The sequence below is a fragment of the Amphiura filiformis genome, chromosome 10 (genome assembly GCF_039555335.1).
Source record: "Amphiura filiformis chromosome 10, Afil_fr2py, whole genome shotgun sequence".
In the NCBI taxonomy this organism is placed as follows: Eukaryota; Metazoa; Echinodermata; class Ophiuroidea; order Amphilepidida; family Amphiuridae; genus Amphiura; species Amphiura filiformis.
Window position 1 is genome coordinate 44,403,813 of NC_092637.1, and position 18,319 is coordinate 44,422,131.

Below are 18,319 nucleotides of genomic sequence, written 5' to 3' on the forward strand. Positions count from 1 at the left end.
CTCACAACAAGTATGCATTTCTCAATGGGCTAACTTTTTAGCCTGATTACAAGTCTGTCCTTTTTAAACAACAATTTCTCATTCAATTAAAGCATCAAAATAAATTGCAAATTTCTAGATTTTTTTAATTTTTTTAATTTTTTATGAAAAAATATGGACTTTTCATGGTCCATTTCGAAAAAAAATCCTCTTTATAACTATACCTACAAAAAGTCTACAAAGTCAATGATTAATTATACTCTTTAGGCACAGTGTTTAGCAATTTTGTAGGTATTTTCTAAATGACAGTTGCTACACAAAGTGTTAGTTTTGCTTTAATTTTATTTTAAACACTTTTAAAGCCAACATTGTAACATTTTCTGTTTTGTGTTTGCTATGATTTATTGAATCTATAATATACAATTAAAAGGGCATTTCGTGATCCACAGCATCATCCCCCACTTTTCTCAAAAAAAGTTGAGATTTTTATATCACTGGAAACCTCTGGCTACATAATGTTTATATGATGTACAAAAAATATCTTGCAGATAAATTCGTTTAGCAAAAATATCGTGAAATTTGAATTTCGTTCTGGTATACCAGATAGAAACTACAACACATTGTTTTAGGGAGCAGACGTGTAATACACATAATAATGCATAACTCGGAAACGTAAAATCAGAATCAATTGAAATTTTGGAAATAAGCTTTTTTCGTGGATATCTACTGCAAAATGTCATAAAAAGAGGGTACGTGCTAGGATCACGATGACAGAATGCAGATTTCATGGTTTCTGATTGATGAGTTTTCCTAATTATTCTACATTCCGATAATATCCAAACTGTGCATAGGGCTTTTCGTTGGTGTATATTTATTTATTTATTGCATATTTACCCATAGTCCAGTCAAAGTGGGTTTTGACTCACCACTAATTGCAACAGAATTTTTTTCACTGGTATGAATGTCAGAGATGTCCCCTGAACAGCATACAAAAAGTATACTAAAATATACTTGGTGGAAAGGTAGTTTTTGGCGGGAAAAGGTTATACAGGGGTCAAATTTCAAAATCGCTCCAATCATTTTAAAAACTAGACCAAATTATTCCTCTAGTCATAAGGATTCAGAAAAAATATAGTTTGCCATATGTGATGTACGGTTCTTGAGTTATAACCGAAAAGGTCAAAGGTCAAATGTTGGGTTCAACAGAGGTCAAAAAACTAAAATTGTCTGATTTTAACCAAAATGGTCTCAAATTGTTAGGCTTGCAAACATAATTCATTTAAAGAATATTTGCACTGTTTAGGTTGTTTATTACATGCGTAACATCGAAAACTATGTCGGGGTCAATAGAGTTCAATGGTCAATGACCTCTTTTACCCTGCTACCTAGGTAACGAAACATCCAAGATGTGGCAAACTATTCTTATTTTGGAGTGTTTTAAAAGGACTAACACATTGAGACCATTTTTAAGGAGATCGGAGCATTTTTTCGAAGTTGACCCACGTGGAGCCCAAAATTGCTTATAACTTGAGAATGGTACATCACAGATATGACAAACTATACTTTTTCTTAATCCTTAAGACTAGAGGAATGCTTTGGTATAGTTTTTAAAAAGATTAAAGCAATTTTGAAATTTGACCCCTGTATGACCTTTTCCCCTCAAAAACTACCTTTCCACTAAGTATATTTTAGTATATTTTGGTATGATGATCAGGGACATCTCTAAAATATATAAAAGTGACAAAAATTCTGTTGCAATTAGTGGGGAGTGACACCACTAATTTGGTTAGATTGACTGGACTACCAGGGTGGCCCGATCAGCTAAAATGCTGTTCTTACACGGGGCCCTGCATATTCTAGGTATCTGTATGGAAAAAGCATTTCTGACATAGAATTCACATCAGTGATCAATTGATATGGTTTCTTTGGTATGAAGCTGCAGCTGAAACTGAATTGAGCTGTTCTAATGTGGGTTTGCAGACTACCTTTAAACCTTACTATCACTGATATTTCTATTTGATGTGAGTTCGAATGTGTCTTTCTAGGTGAGCATTACTTTCTGACAGTACTCACACTGATATGTTTCTCTTTGGCGTGAGTTGTTCTGACGTGTCTTGAAAGACTACCACTCTGAGAAAAACACTTCTGGCAGTATACACACCGATATGGTTTCTCTTTGTTGTGAATAGCTCGAATATGGGCTGTAAGACTACAACTCTGTGTAAAATACTTCTGGCAGTATTCACACTGGTATGGTTTCTCTTTGATGTGAACAGTACGGACGTGGGCTGTAAGATTACCACTCATGGTAAACCACTTCTGACAGTATTCACACTGATATGGTTTCTCTTTGGTGTGAATAGTTCGAATATGGGTTGTTAGACTACCTTTCTGAGAAAAACATTTCTGGCAGTACTCGCACTGATACGGTTTCTCTTTGGTGTGAATAGATCGGATATGGCTTGTAAGACTCGTACTCTGAGTAAAACACTTCTGGCAGTATTCACACTGGTATGGTTTCTCTTTGGTGTGACTTCGAATGTGTCTTTCTTGTTGAGATTTATTTGCAAAGCATTTCTGACAGAATTCACACTGATAGGAGTTATCTTTCCTGTGATGAGTTCCGATGTGGATTTGAAGAGTAGCTTTATGCGCATAACAATTCTGGCAGTGCTCACACTGATATGGCTTCTCTTTGGTGTGACTTCGAATGTGGCTTTCTAGGCGAAATTTATTTATAAAGCATTTCTGACAGTATTCACACTGATATGGTTTCTCTTTGGTGTGAATATTTTTGATGTGTGTTCTAAGAGTATCACTCCGAGTAAAACACTGCTGGCAGTACTCGCACTCATGTGGTTTCTCTTTGGTGTGAGTTGCAACATGATTTTTTAGTCGAGATTTATTTACAAAGCATTTTTGACAGTGATCACACTGATATGGTTTCTCTTTGGTGTGAAAAGTTCGGATGTGGGATGTAAGATTACAACTCTGAGTAAAACATTTCTGGCAGTGCTCGCACTGATATGGTTTCTCTTTGGAGTGAGTTGGAACATGACGTTTTAGTTGAAATTTATTTACAAAGCATTTCTGACAGTGGTCACACTGATATGGTTTCTCATTGGTATGAATCCTGATGTGGGATGTAAGATTAGAACTCCAAGTAAAACACTTCTGGCAGTACTCACACTGATATGATTTATCCTTTGTATGAATCCTGATGTGGGCTGTAAGATTACTTCTCCAAGTAAAACATTTCTGGCAGTACTCGCACTGATATATTTTCTCTTTGGTGTGAGCTCGAACGTGACTTTGTAGTTGAGATTTATTCACAAAACATTTCTGACAGTACTCACACTGATATAATTTCTCCTTGATATGAATATTCCTGGTGTGGGTTGTAAGACTACTATTCTGAGTAAAACACTTCTGGCAGTACTCACACTGATATGCTTTCTTTTCGATATCACTTCTGTTCGCAGTGTTGACACGACTAGAAGCACACACCCGTTTGTGTGCGACTAAGTGGTTATTCAGGTGTCTACGCAGCCTACCATATTTTGTCAAGCTTTTCTGACAAAATAAACACCTTCCTCTACGTCTATGAGCATGCACATATTTAATAAAATGATTGCTAACATGGTTCTTCAATTTATCCAAAGAATAATGGTTCATTCCACAAAATTGACAACAAAATGGTTTCAAAATAAGCTTCATTGTTGCCTGTAGATGTTTGCAATACGTAGATTACTGAGCGAAATATAAGAGAATCAACGAATATTATGTGCGCACCTCAAATCAACCATGGAAGTCAATACTAGCAGACTGCAGAGCAAAGACAACAATCCTCATTGCCTTTTACATGGAACTTCAACCGCACAAATCTGTCAGTGGATCTGAAATGTTAAATAATTAAAATATCTTATTTATTAATTTAATTGTCACAAATCTATTAACCTGTAACATAAGATGGCTTTGACTTACAATATTTAGACAGTACCAGTCTATAATATCGAATTGATTAATTCGAATTAAACAATTCATCGAGTGACCATGGGCAGCGCCATTAGACATGTTACAAGACTACCAAGTGACAGGTGATGGACCGTACACACACAAAAGAATTGGCGCTTTTTGATTTTCACCAAGGTTACTCAAAACTTACCTAGCTAATTTATTATACAGCAGGGGTCTCTGTCTTTTTAATATGTTATGAAAACCTTAATTAAAAAAATATTTACCAACGGAAATAAAAATCCATCGATGGATAGTCTTGTTATGCTCTCATAAACTTAGAAAAAAATCTCAAAAATCCAAAATTTTGGTCTAAAAATTGGCCAAGGTTACTGCTGTCCCATTCAAAAGCACAGGAAGACCACCTACAGCGTTGAGGTCAACTTTCTAGACTTCCTGTCTACTGGCAGTAATGGCTACTACCCAGTGCTAACATCAATGAATTGTTTAATTCGAATTAATCAATTCGATATTATAGACTGAGTACGGTTAATTAATGAGATATGACATATGTGACCATCCACCACAACTGAGCCCGGATGTCTCCAGTGCCACTATTGAGATATGCTCCATTGAACTTAACAATAAACAATAGGAAACAAAGGATTTATTGACTGTTTTATTGATTTTTCAATACTTAAATGTCAAGTACTACATAGACATGATATACACCATTTTAAAGCTACTAGTAATTTCAAGCAGAATATTTTGGTTGAATATCTCAAAAATGATGATTGGTGGATGGTCACATATACACTTGCTCTTTATTTTACATGTATATGGAATGTGAATTTCCTTTTATGTAATTTTATTACAACGGCAACAAGCAATCACAGTCCATTTAATAAATATTGATGTTTTATTTTAATGAGTTAGGGACCATTCACAAACACTTGTTAGGGGGGCCTGATGCAAAAAGGGGGGCCCTGAAAATTTTTGACCCTCCTAAGGGGGGCCCTGAAAAAATGACCACAAATTTTCCTGGAAAAATTAAGTTTATCATGCTTTTCTATGGGGTTGACCCATAATTTTCATGTCAAAAAGGGGAGGGCCGTGAAATTTTTTAGGTCTGTAAAGGGGAGGGGGCCAAAAAAAATTTTGCGATGAAATTTGTTTGCATTTTGCATCAGGCCGACCCCCCTTACAAGTGTTTGTGAACGGACCCTTATGTTGCAAAACATAAAAAAACAATAAGAAATATGAGTATTTAGGACAATTCAGTTTTTGGAAGTCTAGTGTTTAGAAACTCAAATACAAGGGATTAAGTGAGTCGGTCTGTAATTTGACTTCATTGTTATGTTTGGCGTATGATACATCGTATTTCAATAGGAGTCAGTGGTAATACCCGGTGGTAATAATGGGTGCTGTCAATCACACTCATGTCTGTCAATATAGGCTAGGCTGGATTATATGGAACACCTGTGGTCAAGTGCCCCTCTTTCTCATGTCTCTCATCGCAACTATTAGATTTTACTAGGCAGGTATATAGACTACAACAGGTCCTCATGCAAATTTGATGTCAAACTGGTCCATATTAATGTGACTCTTAAAGAAAAACGACCGGTCTTCTTTCTCTTTCTGTCTCTCTCTCTCAGTTCAGTCAGTGTTCCTGGCCTTTTTTGTCTTAATGTTTCTTTTTTCATCTTTTGAACTACAAGGCTCGATGGCTGAAAATAACTAGCCTTCTAGGAATTTCCATTCAGAGCATATTTCCAAAATGTTAAAGTCCACAAACACGTATGTTTCTGATTGACCTGTTCGATGTTGTGATGCTATAGGTATTATAATTTCAGTTGGATGCACCATTACAAAGCAAACAGTGGATGGATGCACAGTAGCGATACTGTGTGAGGCCTTTGATTCCCAAATGAGTACAATAGTCTGCATATTGTTAACCAGCATTGCTGTGGCAAATATAATGGATTGTTGATGGTACAACGCATATAAATGTCAAACTTGTCAAGGTAATTGTGATTGTATCATACAAGTAATGAGAAACATGTGGTTATAGACTTAATAAGCTTTAAAATGAGATAAAAAACCAGCATCATATCATCTTACGGGAAGGGGTATGAACGTTTGGACAGTATTTATTGTGGGACATTAGAGCACATCAGACATATCGAATCACATTCTGAATATGGCGAATGTCCTTCTGATATCAAATAATTGTGATTTTTTGAAATTCGCAATGTAATACACATTTTATGGCAAATCATTAAAAATTGATATATTTAACAGTACTTGAAGTAAACTTTATAAATCTGATGATTTATACTTAAAGTGTATGTAGGTGGGTAAAAGCCGACAATCAATTGAAAATTTTGACCTTTTGTATTGGGGCCAGAGCCAAAATTCCTGTTTGTGGCGGGACGGAATTTTGATAGGCCTTTTAAATTGTAGCTCTGTGACTGTTTATTTTATGGATTCTTTATGTTCTTAATATAAACAAGTAAGTTACAGACTATATTCACACACAAGAAAAATAGTCCAAAGAATCAACATGTTGCCACGGTAACACAAATTCATTGATGTGGCGGGACGGAATGATAAACTTCATGTATTTGTGAACACAGTACATTTGTTGAATTTTTATCAAAAGTACTGGAATAAAACATTTGTTTCTAACATTGGTATTAACTTCAACTATCCTTCTTTTGTTTTGGAAGGAATTATAAAATTTACCCCCCCTCTTTATAGTACGTTCATCAATTTTTAAAAATCATGTCAATGTGGCGGGACGGAATGTGGCGGGACGGAATTTTGTCCACCATGTCAAAATCAAGAAAAAAAGCAATTGATTCACTTTAAAACTGACAAAATTGTCTTTTCTTTCACTTCCAATAAAAAATTATTGCAAAATATTGACTGAGAAAGAAATTTTCATCCTTCCTGAACTTAAAAAATCATCTCAAAATGTGGCGGGCCATGTTTTACACCATAGACCCTGAAAATAGAATTATTGCTGGCATCCTACCACAAAAGGCCTGAAATAAAAGAAGTTAAAATGGCAAAGTTGATGAATTCAATTTTTTTGTACTCAGGAATGTTTATTACCATAATAGTTGATATTTTGGAAAGTTTTGACTAAAAAAAATTTTTTCTTCCCTTCCGGAACGTAAAAAAATCACCTCCAAATGTGGCGGGACGGAATTTTACACATATTTTAATTTATTTCTTTATTTTTGCAAAGTCCACTGAAATTTTTTTTCAGTGCTGAAATTGTCTATACAGAAGACCATTATAATACCATAAACAAAAAAAACCCATATTTTTTAAATATGTAGTAACATCAAATTTAACAATTCCGTCCCGCCACACCGAGAGGGCGCTACGTGTGTATTTTATTGCTTGCATTCCGAAATTGACGGGCAAATTTTACTTTTTTTTTGCTGATTCATAATCTTTGGTTAGTAGCCTATTAAACCAGAGGAGAAATTCACTCCTGTGACAATTTCTAAATTTTAGGTTGAGTGATGACCATTTTTGGCTCTGGCCCATTGAAGATATGGCTTTTTTCCCCAAAAAACACCAAAACAAAAATAGGTCTTTTGGGGGAAAAAAATCCATATCTTCAAGATAAGGTCAAAATTTTCAATTGATCATCAGCTTTTCCTCCCAGCTACATACTTTAAGAATATATCATTAGATTTATAAAATTGATTTCGAGGACTGTTATATATCAAAAATGTGAAAAATATCAAATTTTAATAATTTGTCATAAAATTTGTATTATATCGTGAATTTCAAAAAATGAAAATTATTTCATATCAGAAAGACATGCTTCATATTCAGAATGCAATTCGATACATCTGAGGTGCTCTCATGTCCCACAAAAATACTGTCAAAACGCCATAAACGCTCATTCTAGATCCCTTAATACTTGCCTACAGTACTAAAAAATGCAAAATCTACTTGTGTCATCCAGTATATAGATTTGTTTTAAAACAGGTTTACATGTTCTAGACTCTTATGTATCAGATCAAAAGAAATCATGACCATGTTTGAAGTTGTATGACATTGGGACTTGCTGGTGTTGCCATTTATTCTATATGAACACATATTTCTGACTTGGACATGTTTAATTTTTACTTTACTTTTTGATAAGAGTTTTCAAGTCTTTTAATAAGATACCTACTTATTGTACAGCAATTCTGACAATACTTACAGTAGTATATAGGCCTGTAGAGACGTCGCCACTTCCGGTAACGGGTTAAAAGTCAGGTCAAAGGTCAAACCAGGTCAAAGGTCACTTCCGGATCATGGGTCATGAGGTCAACCGGAAGTGTTCAAAAGTCAACCGGAAGTGCCGCCATTTTGAAAAGGTCAACCGGAAATGTCACGAGAGCGCACCACCAATGATTGCGCCATTGGATAACACAGGAAATACGACGTTTGGATGGCGTTTTGTCACTGCAAAAACGTAATATAGATAAAAAGTTTGGTATCAAATTAAAGCTTATCACGTGTAATATATTATTCTTTCAACAGAATATATTGGTGACCATCTACTTTTTTTTTTTTTTTTCCGCAAAGAAAAAAGGTGCAAATTTAACCCTAAAAAATCACTCAATTTTTGAAACCGGACGTTCAGTTCAGTTCAGTTCAAATTCGCGCCAAAACTTCACCTCTGAAATAAAATATTGGGATTTTTTCTCAGATTCTTTCATGCAGACACTTGTCGGAAGCAAATGAGCTGAAAACGAGCGAATTTTGACAATATCTATAGAAAATAAAGTGATAAATCATTAATATTCAGATATGCTAATTAGCCACGCCCCCATCATTAATATTCATATATGCATGAGCTAGCTCGCGAATATACATGAGCTCATGCATATATGAATATTAATGATGGGGGCGTGGCTAATTAGCATATCTGAATATTAATGATGAGGCATTTCCGGTTGACCTTTTCAAAATGGCGCTATATCCGGTTGACCTTTGACCCGGACAGGACCTTGTGACCTTTGATGAGTAAGTGAGCAGTGAAATGAGCGAATGAGCGGCGAAATGAGCGAATGAGCAGCGAAATGAGCAAATGAGCAGGGAAATGAGCAAATGAGAAGGGAAATGAGTCAATGAGCAGTAAAATGAGCAAATGAGCAGTGAAATGAGCAAATGAGCAGCGAAATGAGTCAATGAGCAGGTTATAAAAATGCCTGTTTCACCCCGTTCTTGTCATTTGGAGATCAGCTCTCGAGGAGTTGACGCATGGCTCCTATTTCAGCGTTCAAAACCCACCCTTGTCACGCGCGGCGACAAGCGTTTCGTTCCATCATTCAACTTGAGGAGACACATGAAAGCGATGCACGGCGAAGAGGAGGAACGCCCGAGACGGACGATTCGAACCCGAAATTTCGGAGCCGGATGATTCCGAGCGGGAAGCGCGGCATCAGGAGAAGATAGCGGCGTGGAGTTGGAGGATAATGCCACGTATCGAGAATGGCTTAAACGGGCCCGAGTAGCTACTCGCGAGATGAGGGCCCAAAAATACGAAAAGTACGTCAACGAAGGTATGCCTGCAGACCTGGCTGAAGAAAAGGCCAATATGAAAACCGCATGGGCCGTTAAACGCGATTTTTTTGACAGCTACGGGACATTTTTGGCACATAACGTCCATTTGAAATATGACGAAACTCATCAGGATATCGTGATCGATCTCGAAGAGAAGACGGATAAAGGCATGGACGTAGGCAAGGCGGTAAAAATAACGTTGGTTAAACATCGATCTCAATTCGCCGGGCTTTTCCACAGGCCGAAGAGGATGTCGAGATGGAAAGCGATGACTAAAGCGCGTTAATCGACCGCACTTTTCTGGAAGTTACTAATAAAAATTTAAAAAGAAGATAGAATCTTACGTTTGTTTATTTCATTTACGTGCTCATGGAGTCATTTCCATGCTCATTTTCCTGCTCATTTGCACATTTCGCTGCTCATTGCACTGTTCATTTGCTCATTTCCTTGCTCATAGTGCTCATTTCGCTGCTCCTTTGCTCATTCCACCGCTCATTTGCTCATTTTACTGCTCATTTGCTCATTTTACTGCTCATTTATTCATTTCATTGCTCATTTGCTCATTTCACTGCTCATTTGCTCCTTTCTCTGCTCATTTGCTCATTTTACTGCTCATTTCACCGACCATTTACTCATTTCACCGAAATTGACGCGTTTGATGCAATTGGCGCATTTGAGGAGAGGTCACGTAGGGGTCAAAGATACCCCCATCCCCGTGAGGATCATTTTGGGCCAAAGTTCACTTCCGGGTCAAAGTTCACTTTTTGAAAAAAAAAGGTAAATTTTTTTTTTTTCGAAAAATTTTTTTGAATTTTTTTTCAAAATTTTTTTTTTCGACATTTTTTTTCGAAAATTTTTTGAAATTTTTTTCAAAATTTTTCAAATTTTTTTTCGACATTTTTTTTTTAGTATATTTTCAAAATGGCGGTATTTCCGGTTAACCTTTGACCACTTCGGTTGACCTTTTCAAAATGGCGGCACTTCCGGTTGACTTTTGAAGACTTCCGGTTGACCTCATGACCCATGATCCGGAAGTGACCTTTGACCTGGTTTGACCTTTGACCTGGTTTGACCCGTTACCGGAAGTGGCGACGTCTCTACAGGCCTATATACTACTACTTACGTTGGGGATAGGGTTTCTCTTTGGTGTGAGTTCATATACCTTTCCAGGTGACATTTATACTGCATTTATATGTACGTGTGGAAAAAAAACATTTCTGACACAGTATTCACAGCAGTTTGTTTCTGGTTCGAGTATTTCTGATATGGGTTTGAAGACTACCTCTATACCCAGCGTTCGAAATAGGGTCGGTCAGCCGGCCATTGGCCTGTAACTTTTTGACCTGGTCGGTAACTTTTCTGACTGGCATCTAGTTGCCGGTCGGGTTGGCCGGTAACTTTTTAAGGTTAAGCCCGGCTGGCCTGTAACTTTTTGAGGCATATTTCGAACACTGTCTATACCTTCTAGCAGTATTAACACTGATATTTCTATTTGGCGTGAGTTTGAATGTGTCTTTCTAGGTGAGCATTATTTAAAAATCATTTCTGTACTCACACTATTATGGTTTCTCTTTGGTGTGAGTTGTTCTGACGTGTCTTGAAAGACTACCACTCTGTGAAAAACACTTTTGGCAGTATTCACACCGATATGGTTTCTCTTTGGTGTGAATAGCTCGAATATGGGTTGTAAGACTACCTTTCCGAGAAAAACACATCTGGCAGAACTCACACTGATATGGTTTCTCTTTGGTGTGAATAGATTGGATATGGGTTGTCAGACCTCCACTTTGAGCAAAACGCTTCTGGCAATATTCACACTGGTATGGTTTCTCTTTGGTATGACTTCGAATGTGTGTTTCTAGTTGATATTTATTTACAAAGCATTTATGACAGAATTCACACTGATATGAGTTATCTTTCCTGTGATGAGTTCCAATGTGGATTTTAAGAGTAGTTTTATGCGCATAACAATTCTGGCAGTACTCACACTGATATGGTTTCTCTTTGGTGTGACTTCGAATGTGGCTTTCTAGGTGAAATTTAATTACAAAGCCTTTTTGACAGTACTCACACTGATATGGTTTCTCATTGGTGTGAATATTCCTGATATGGGCTGTAAGATTACCACTCCGAGTAAAATACTTCTTGCAGTGCTCGCACTGATATGGTTTCTCTTTGGTGTGAGTTGGAACATGTTTTTTTAGATGAGATTTAATTACAAAGCATTTCTGACAGTACTCACACTGATATGGTTTCTCTTTGGTGTGAATAGTTCGGATGTGGGATGTAAGACTACAACGCCAAGTAAAACACTTCCGGCAGTGCTCACACTGATATGGTTTCTCTTTGGTGTGAGTTCGAACGTGACTTTTTAGTTGAGATTTATTTACAAAGCATTTCTGACAGTGATCACACTGAAATGGTTTCTCTTTGGTGTGAATAGCTCGTATGTGGGTTGTAAGACTACCACTCCAACTAAAATACTTCTGGCAGTATTCACACTGGTATGGTTTTACTTTGGCGTGTATAGTTCGGATGTGGGCTCCAAGATTACCACGCTGACTATACCACTTCTGGCAGTATTCGCACTGATACGGTTTCTCTTTGGTGTGAGTTCGAATGTGCCTTTCTAGGAGAGATTTAATCACAAAGCATTTCGGACAGTACTCACACCGATATGGCTTCTTTTTGATGTCACTTCTGCTCTCAGTGTGGACACCACTAGAAGTACACACCCGCTTGTGTGTGACTAAATGGTAATTCAGGTGTCTACGCAGCCTACCATATTTTGTCGCACTTTTTTGACAAAAACACTTTTTTCTACGTCTATGAGCATGCACATATTTAACTAGATGACTGCTAACATGGCTCTTCAATTTATCCAAAGAATAATGGTTCATTCCACAAAATGTACAACGAAATGGTTTCAAAAGTTTCATTGTTGCCTGTAGATGTTTGCAATATGTATATTACTGAGCGAACATAAAAGAATCAAATATTGTGTGCGCACCTCAAATCAACAATGGAAGTCAATACTAGCAGACTGCAGATCACAAGAAAACAATCCTCACTGCCTTTTGTACTATTGCTGACATGGAACTTGCCTTCTGTATCAGCCCCAGTGGAACTTGTAGTCTCAACAGCACGAATGTATATCAGTGGATCCAATCTGAAATGTTAAAACAATTTCAAATATGAAAGTAAATTAAATTAAACGTCAACACTACATGTTTATTTTCCCTTACAGGGAGCGCTTTTAAGGAACTTCCTCATCATCAGCCGATGTTCTTTGATCTGATGTATTTCTTGGAAACGGCTAGAGACCAACCTGATGATCAGCTTGGTGACATCATACTCGATGACGTCACTGAAGTCGGAAAAACCCTGTCCCTGGTGCCGCTGGGTTTGATCATACCCACACAGGATCTAGTTCCAATCCCGTATCTCGGTTATGTCAAGGTCCTTGCTTCTTGATTTGAGCTTCCAGGACCTTCCTGGGAAAGTTTTTTTTGTTTCTTTCTCCAGTACTTTAATTTACTTTCATTTTATAATTACCACTTTGTATGAATCTGCAATTCTATAATTTAAAATGTCCTACTAGTATATTTACTGAATTTTCACAAATTATAATAACCTGCAGCTTTAATTACAATGTTTAGGAAGTATGGTTTATTCATGAGATATGACATGCATGTCTGATAAATCAAGGAGAACAGTTTGCTCACAAAACAAGATGAGCCACTGGGGAGTCCCAGTAAGGCCACAAACAATTGAATACCTGCATGAGTTGGAGAAGCTCGCCCAACGACATCCACCATTTTGGCCAAATTGAATATCCCGGGTTGATTATGTATTGCTAACAGACTGTACTTCCAAAGGTGTGAAAGAGGGGGCCAAATTCACACTCTATTATGTAGTCTTTTCAAGGGTACTCAACCATGACATCCATCTCCCATGGCGCCATTAATGATAAGACAGACTCCAGTTTTAGCTACGCACCACCTCCGTCAGTACGATTTCCACTGACTTCAAGATTAATAGATTAAAGTGTTGATGCTTATTCTTGGACTCATATTGATGTAAGTAATATCAGGGTTGTACGTATAGCTCATTTTTGGTCCCAACAGCGGAAATTACGATCATCAAAATGTTGATCGTAATAGAAGCAATCAAATGCAGCGATCAAAAGTAGCAATCATTTAATGCGATCGTTTTAATTATCGCATTACACAAAATTATGATCAATATTTGTGATCAAAAGAACGATCATAGTTAATGGTCGCATATTCGCGATCAAAATTACGATCAAAATTGCGACCAAAATTACGATCAAAATTGCGATCAAAATAATGATCGCTGGGGTACCACATGTTATCAAATTTACGATGATAAAAGCAACAAATTTGATCGCAATTATGGTTGCAAAAATGATCGCAATTTTGATCGTAATTATGATCGCCTCAGCATGGTCGTTCTTTTCATAGTGGTTAACAGGTTTTGATTATCTTTTTTTGCTAATCATAACAAATTCCATGCTTCTATTTGTGTATTGAACTGCCACTTTTCCGAGATATCTTTAACACTTTGGCTAAACAAATTTTCTTGGTGGAACAAGGGCCTTAACTCCAGCACGAACAAAGACCTCGGGTGTTGCCATGGTAACGGAATATTTCGGATCACATGGATGTGTAAATGCAGGTTCCAGTATATTAAAGGTCCCCTGACGATTGAAAGGTTCTACCTGGAAAATAATATTCAGTTTTTTTTTTTTTCTCAAAAACATTTTTGGTTGGAAATGTCACGAGAGCGCACCACCAATGATTGCGCCATTGGATAACACAGGGAAATACGCACGTTTGGATGGCGTTTTGTCACTGCAAAAACGTAATATAGATAAAAAGTTTGGTATCAAATTAAAGCTTATCACGTGTAGAATATTATTCTTTCAACAGAATATATTGGTGACCATCTACTTTTTTTGCTATTTGGCCGCAAAGAAAAAAGGTGCAAATTTAACCCTAAAAAATCACTCAATTTTTGAAACCGGACGTTCAGTTCAGTTCAGTTCAAATTCGCGCCAAAACTTCACCTCTGAAATAAAATATTGGGATTTTTTCTCAGATTCTTTCATGCAGACACTTGTCGGAAGCAAATGAGCTGAAAACGAGCGAATTTTGACAATATCTATAGAAAATAAAGTGATAAATCATTAATATTCAGATATGCTAATTAGCCACGCCCCATCATTAATATTCATATATGCATGAGCTAGCTCGCGAATATACATGAGCTCATGCATATATGAATATTAATGATGGGGGCGTGGCTAAATAGCATATCTGAATATTAATGAGGCATTTCAGTTGACCTTTTCAAAATGGCGCTATATCCGGTTGACCTTTGACCCGGACAGGACCTTGTGACCTTTGATGAGTAAGTGAGCAGTGAAATGAGCGAATGAGCGGCGAAATGAGCGAATGAGCAGCGAAATGAGCAAATGAGCAGGGAAATGAGCAAATGAGAAGGGAAATGAGTCAATGAGCAGTAAAATGAGCAAATGAGCAGTGAAATGAGCAAATGAGCAGCGAAATGAGTCAATGAGCAGGTTATAAAATGCCTGTTTCACCCGTTCTTGTCATTTGGAGATCAGCTCTCGAGGAGTTGACGCATGGCTCCTATTTCAGCGTTCAAAACCCACCCTTGTCACGCGTGCGACAAACGTTTCGTTCCATCATTCAACTTGAGGAGACACATGAAAACGATGCACGGCGAAGAGGAGGAACGCCCGAGACGGACGATTCGAACCCGAAATTTCGGAGCCGGATGATTCCGAAGCGGGAAGCGCGGCATCAGGAGAAGATAGCGGCGTGGAGTTGGAGGATAATGCCCGTGATCGAGAATGGCTTAAGCGGGCCCGGTAGCTACTCGCGAGATGAGGGCCCAAAAATACGAAAAGTACGTCAACGAAGGTATGGCTGCAGACCTGGCTGAAGAAAAGGCCAATATGAAAACCGCATGGGCCGTTAAACGCGATTTTTTTGACAGCTACGGGACATTTTTGGCACATAACGTCCATTTGAAATATGACGAAACTCATCAGGATATCGTGATCGATCTCAAAGAGAAGACGGATAAAGGCATGGACGTAGGCAAGGCGGTAAAAATAACGTTGGTTAAACATCGATCTCAATTCGCCGGGCTTTTCCAACAGGCCGAAGAGGATGTCGAGATGGAAAGCGATGACTAAAGCGCGTTAATCGACCGCACTTTTCTGGAAGTTACTAATAAAAATTTAAAAAGAAGATAGAATCTTACGTTTGTTTATTTCATTTTACGTGCTCATGGAGTCATTTCCATGCTCATTTTCCTGCTCATTTGCACATTTCGCTGCTCATTGCACTGTTCATTTGCTCATTTCCTTGCTCATAGTGCTCATTTCGCTGCTCCTTTGCTCATTCCACCGCTCATTTGCTCATTTTACTGCTCATTTGCTCATTTTACTGCTCATTTATTCATTTCATTGCTCATTTGCTCATTTCACTGCTCATTTGCTCCTTTCTCTGCTCATTTGCTCATTTTACTGCTCATTTCACCGACCATTTACTCATTTCACCGAAATTGACGCGTTTGATGCAATTGGCGCATTTGAGGAGAGGTCACGTAGGGGTCAATTATACCCCCATCCCCGTGAGGATCATTTTGGGCCAAAGTTCACTTCCGGGTCAAAGTTCACTTTTGAAAAAAAAAAAAGGTAAATTTTTTTTTTTGCGAAAAATTTTTTGAATTTTTTTCAAAATTTTTTTTTTTTCGACATTTTTTTTTCGAAAATTTTTTGAAATTTTTTTCAAAATTTTTCAAATTTTTTTTCGACATTTTTTTTTTAGTATATTTTCAAAATGGCGGTATTTCCGGTTAACCTTTGATCACTTCCGGTTGACCTTTTCAAAATGGCGGCACTTCCGGTTGATTTTTGAAGACTTCCGGTTGACCTCATGACCCATGATCCGGAAGTGACCTTTGACCTGGTTTGACCTTTGACCTGGTTTGACCCGTTACCGGAAGTGGCGACGTCTCTACAGGCCTATATACTACTACTTACGTTGGGGATAGGGTTTCTCTTTGGTGTGAGTTCATATACCTTTCCAGGTGACATTTATACTGCATTTATATGTACGTGTGGAAAAAAAACATTTCTGACACAGTATTCACAGCAGTTTGTTTCTGGTTCGAGTATTTCTGATATGGGTTTGAAGACTACCTCTATACCCAGCGTTCGCAATAGGGTCGGTCAGCCGGCCATTGGCCTGTAACTTTTTGACCTGGTCGGTAACTTTTCTGACTGGCATCTAGTTGCCGGTCGGGTTGGTGTAACTTTTAAGGTTAAGCCCGGCTGGCCTGTAACTTTTGAGGCATATTTCGAACACTGTCTATACCTTCTAGCAGTATTAACACTGATATTTCTATTTGGCGTGAGTTTGAATGTGTCTTTCTAGGTGAGCATTATTTAAAATCATTTCTGTACTCACACTATTATGGTTTCTCTTTGGTGTGAGTTGTTCTGACGTGTCTTGAAAGACTACCACTCTGTGAAAAACACTTTTGGCAGTATTCACACCGATATGGTTTCTCTTTGGTGTGAATAGCTCGAATATGGGTTGTAAGACTACCTTTCCGAGAAAAACACATCTGGCAGAACTCACACTGATATGGTTTCTCTTTGGTGTGAATAGATTGGATATGGGTTGTCAGACCTCCACTTTGAGCAAAACGCTTCTGGCAATATTCACACTGGTATGGTTTCTCTTTGGTATGACTTCGAATGTGTGTTTCTAGTTGATATTTATTTACAAAGCATTTATGACAGAATTCACACTGATATGAGTTATCTTTCCTGTGATGAGTTCCAATGTGGATTTTAAGAGTAGTTTTATCGCATAACAATTCTGGCAGTACTCACACTGATATGGTTTCTCTTTGGTGTGACTTCGAATGTGGCTTTCTAGGTGAAATTTAATTACAAAGCCTTTTTGACAGTACTCACACTGATATGGTTTCTCATTGGTGTGAATATTCCTGATATGGGCTGTAAGATTACCACTCCGAGTAAAATACTTCTTGCAGTGCTCGCACTGATATGGTTTCTCTTTGGTGTGAGTTGGAACATGTTTTTTTAGATGAGATTTAATTACAAAGCATTTCTGACAGTACTCACACTGATATGGTTTCTCTTTGGTGTGAATAGTTCGGATGTGGGATGTAAGACTACAACGCCAAGTAAAACACTTCCGGCAGTGCTCACACTGATATGGTTTCTCTTTGGTGTGAGTTCGAACGTGACTTTTTAGTTGAGATTTATTTACAAAGCATTTCTGACAGTGATCACACTGAAATGGTTTCTCTTTGGTGTGAATAGCTCGTATGTGGGTTGTAAGACTACCACTCCAACTAAAATACTTCTGGCAGTATTCACACTGGTATGGTTTTACTTTGGCGTGTATAGTTCGGATGTGGGCTCCAAGATTACCACGCTGACTATACCACTTCTGGCAGTATTCGCACTGATACGGTTTCTCTTTGGTGTGAGTTCGAATGTGCCTTTCTAGGAGAGATTTAATCACAAAGCATTTCGGACAGTACTCACACCGATATGGCTTCTTTTTGATGTCACTTCTGCTCTCAGTGTGGACACCACTAGAAGTACACACCCGCTTGTGTGTGACTAAATGGTAATTCAGGTGTCTCGAGCCTACCATATTTTGTCGCACTTTTTGACAAAAACACTTTTTCTACGTCTATGAGCATGCACATA

General features: G+C 37.8%; 2 protein-coding genes across 5 annotated transcripts in view; both read right to left on the minus strand.

The window, feature by feature from the left end:
- The window catches only part of LOC140162918 (uncharacterized), a 286,934-nt gene extending 274,051 nt beyond the window's left edge, over window positions 1-12,883 (minus strand). Inside the window, exons 1-2 of one of the 4 annotated variants that reach the window (XR_011860375.1) lie at window positions 12,521-12,883; window positions 3,772-3,875 (exon numbers count right to left, since the gene is read on the minus strand). Coding sequence is in view for 2 of the 4 variants with exons in the window: in XM_072186230.1 (XP_072042331.1) it covers window positions 2,032-3,696 (1,665 nt within the window). In the remaining 2 variants the exon portion in view is untranslated. Of the gene's footprint in view, window positions 1-1,698; window positions 3,876-12,520 lie in introns of those variants that run through there. The other 3 variants (XM_072186230.1, XM_072186229.1, XR_011860377.1) reach the window with 3 other exon arrangements.
- Window positions 10,613-12,521, minus strand: LOC140162920 (uncharacterized). Its single transcript, XM_072186231.1, has one exon. The coding sequence runs from the start codon at window positions 12,447-12,449 to the stop codon at window positions 11,070-11,072; it is 1,380 nt and encodes a 459-aa protein (XP_072042332.1). The 5' UTR covers window positions 12,450-12,521; the 3' UTR covers window positions 10,613-11,069.
- Window positions 12,884-18,319: the final 5,436 nt, after the last annotated feature.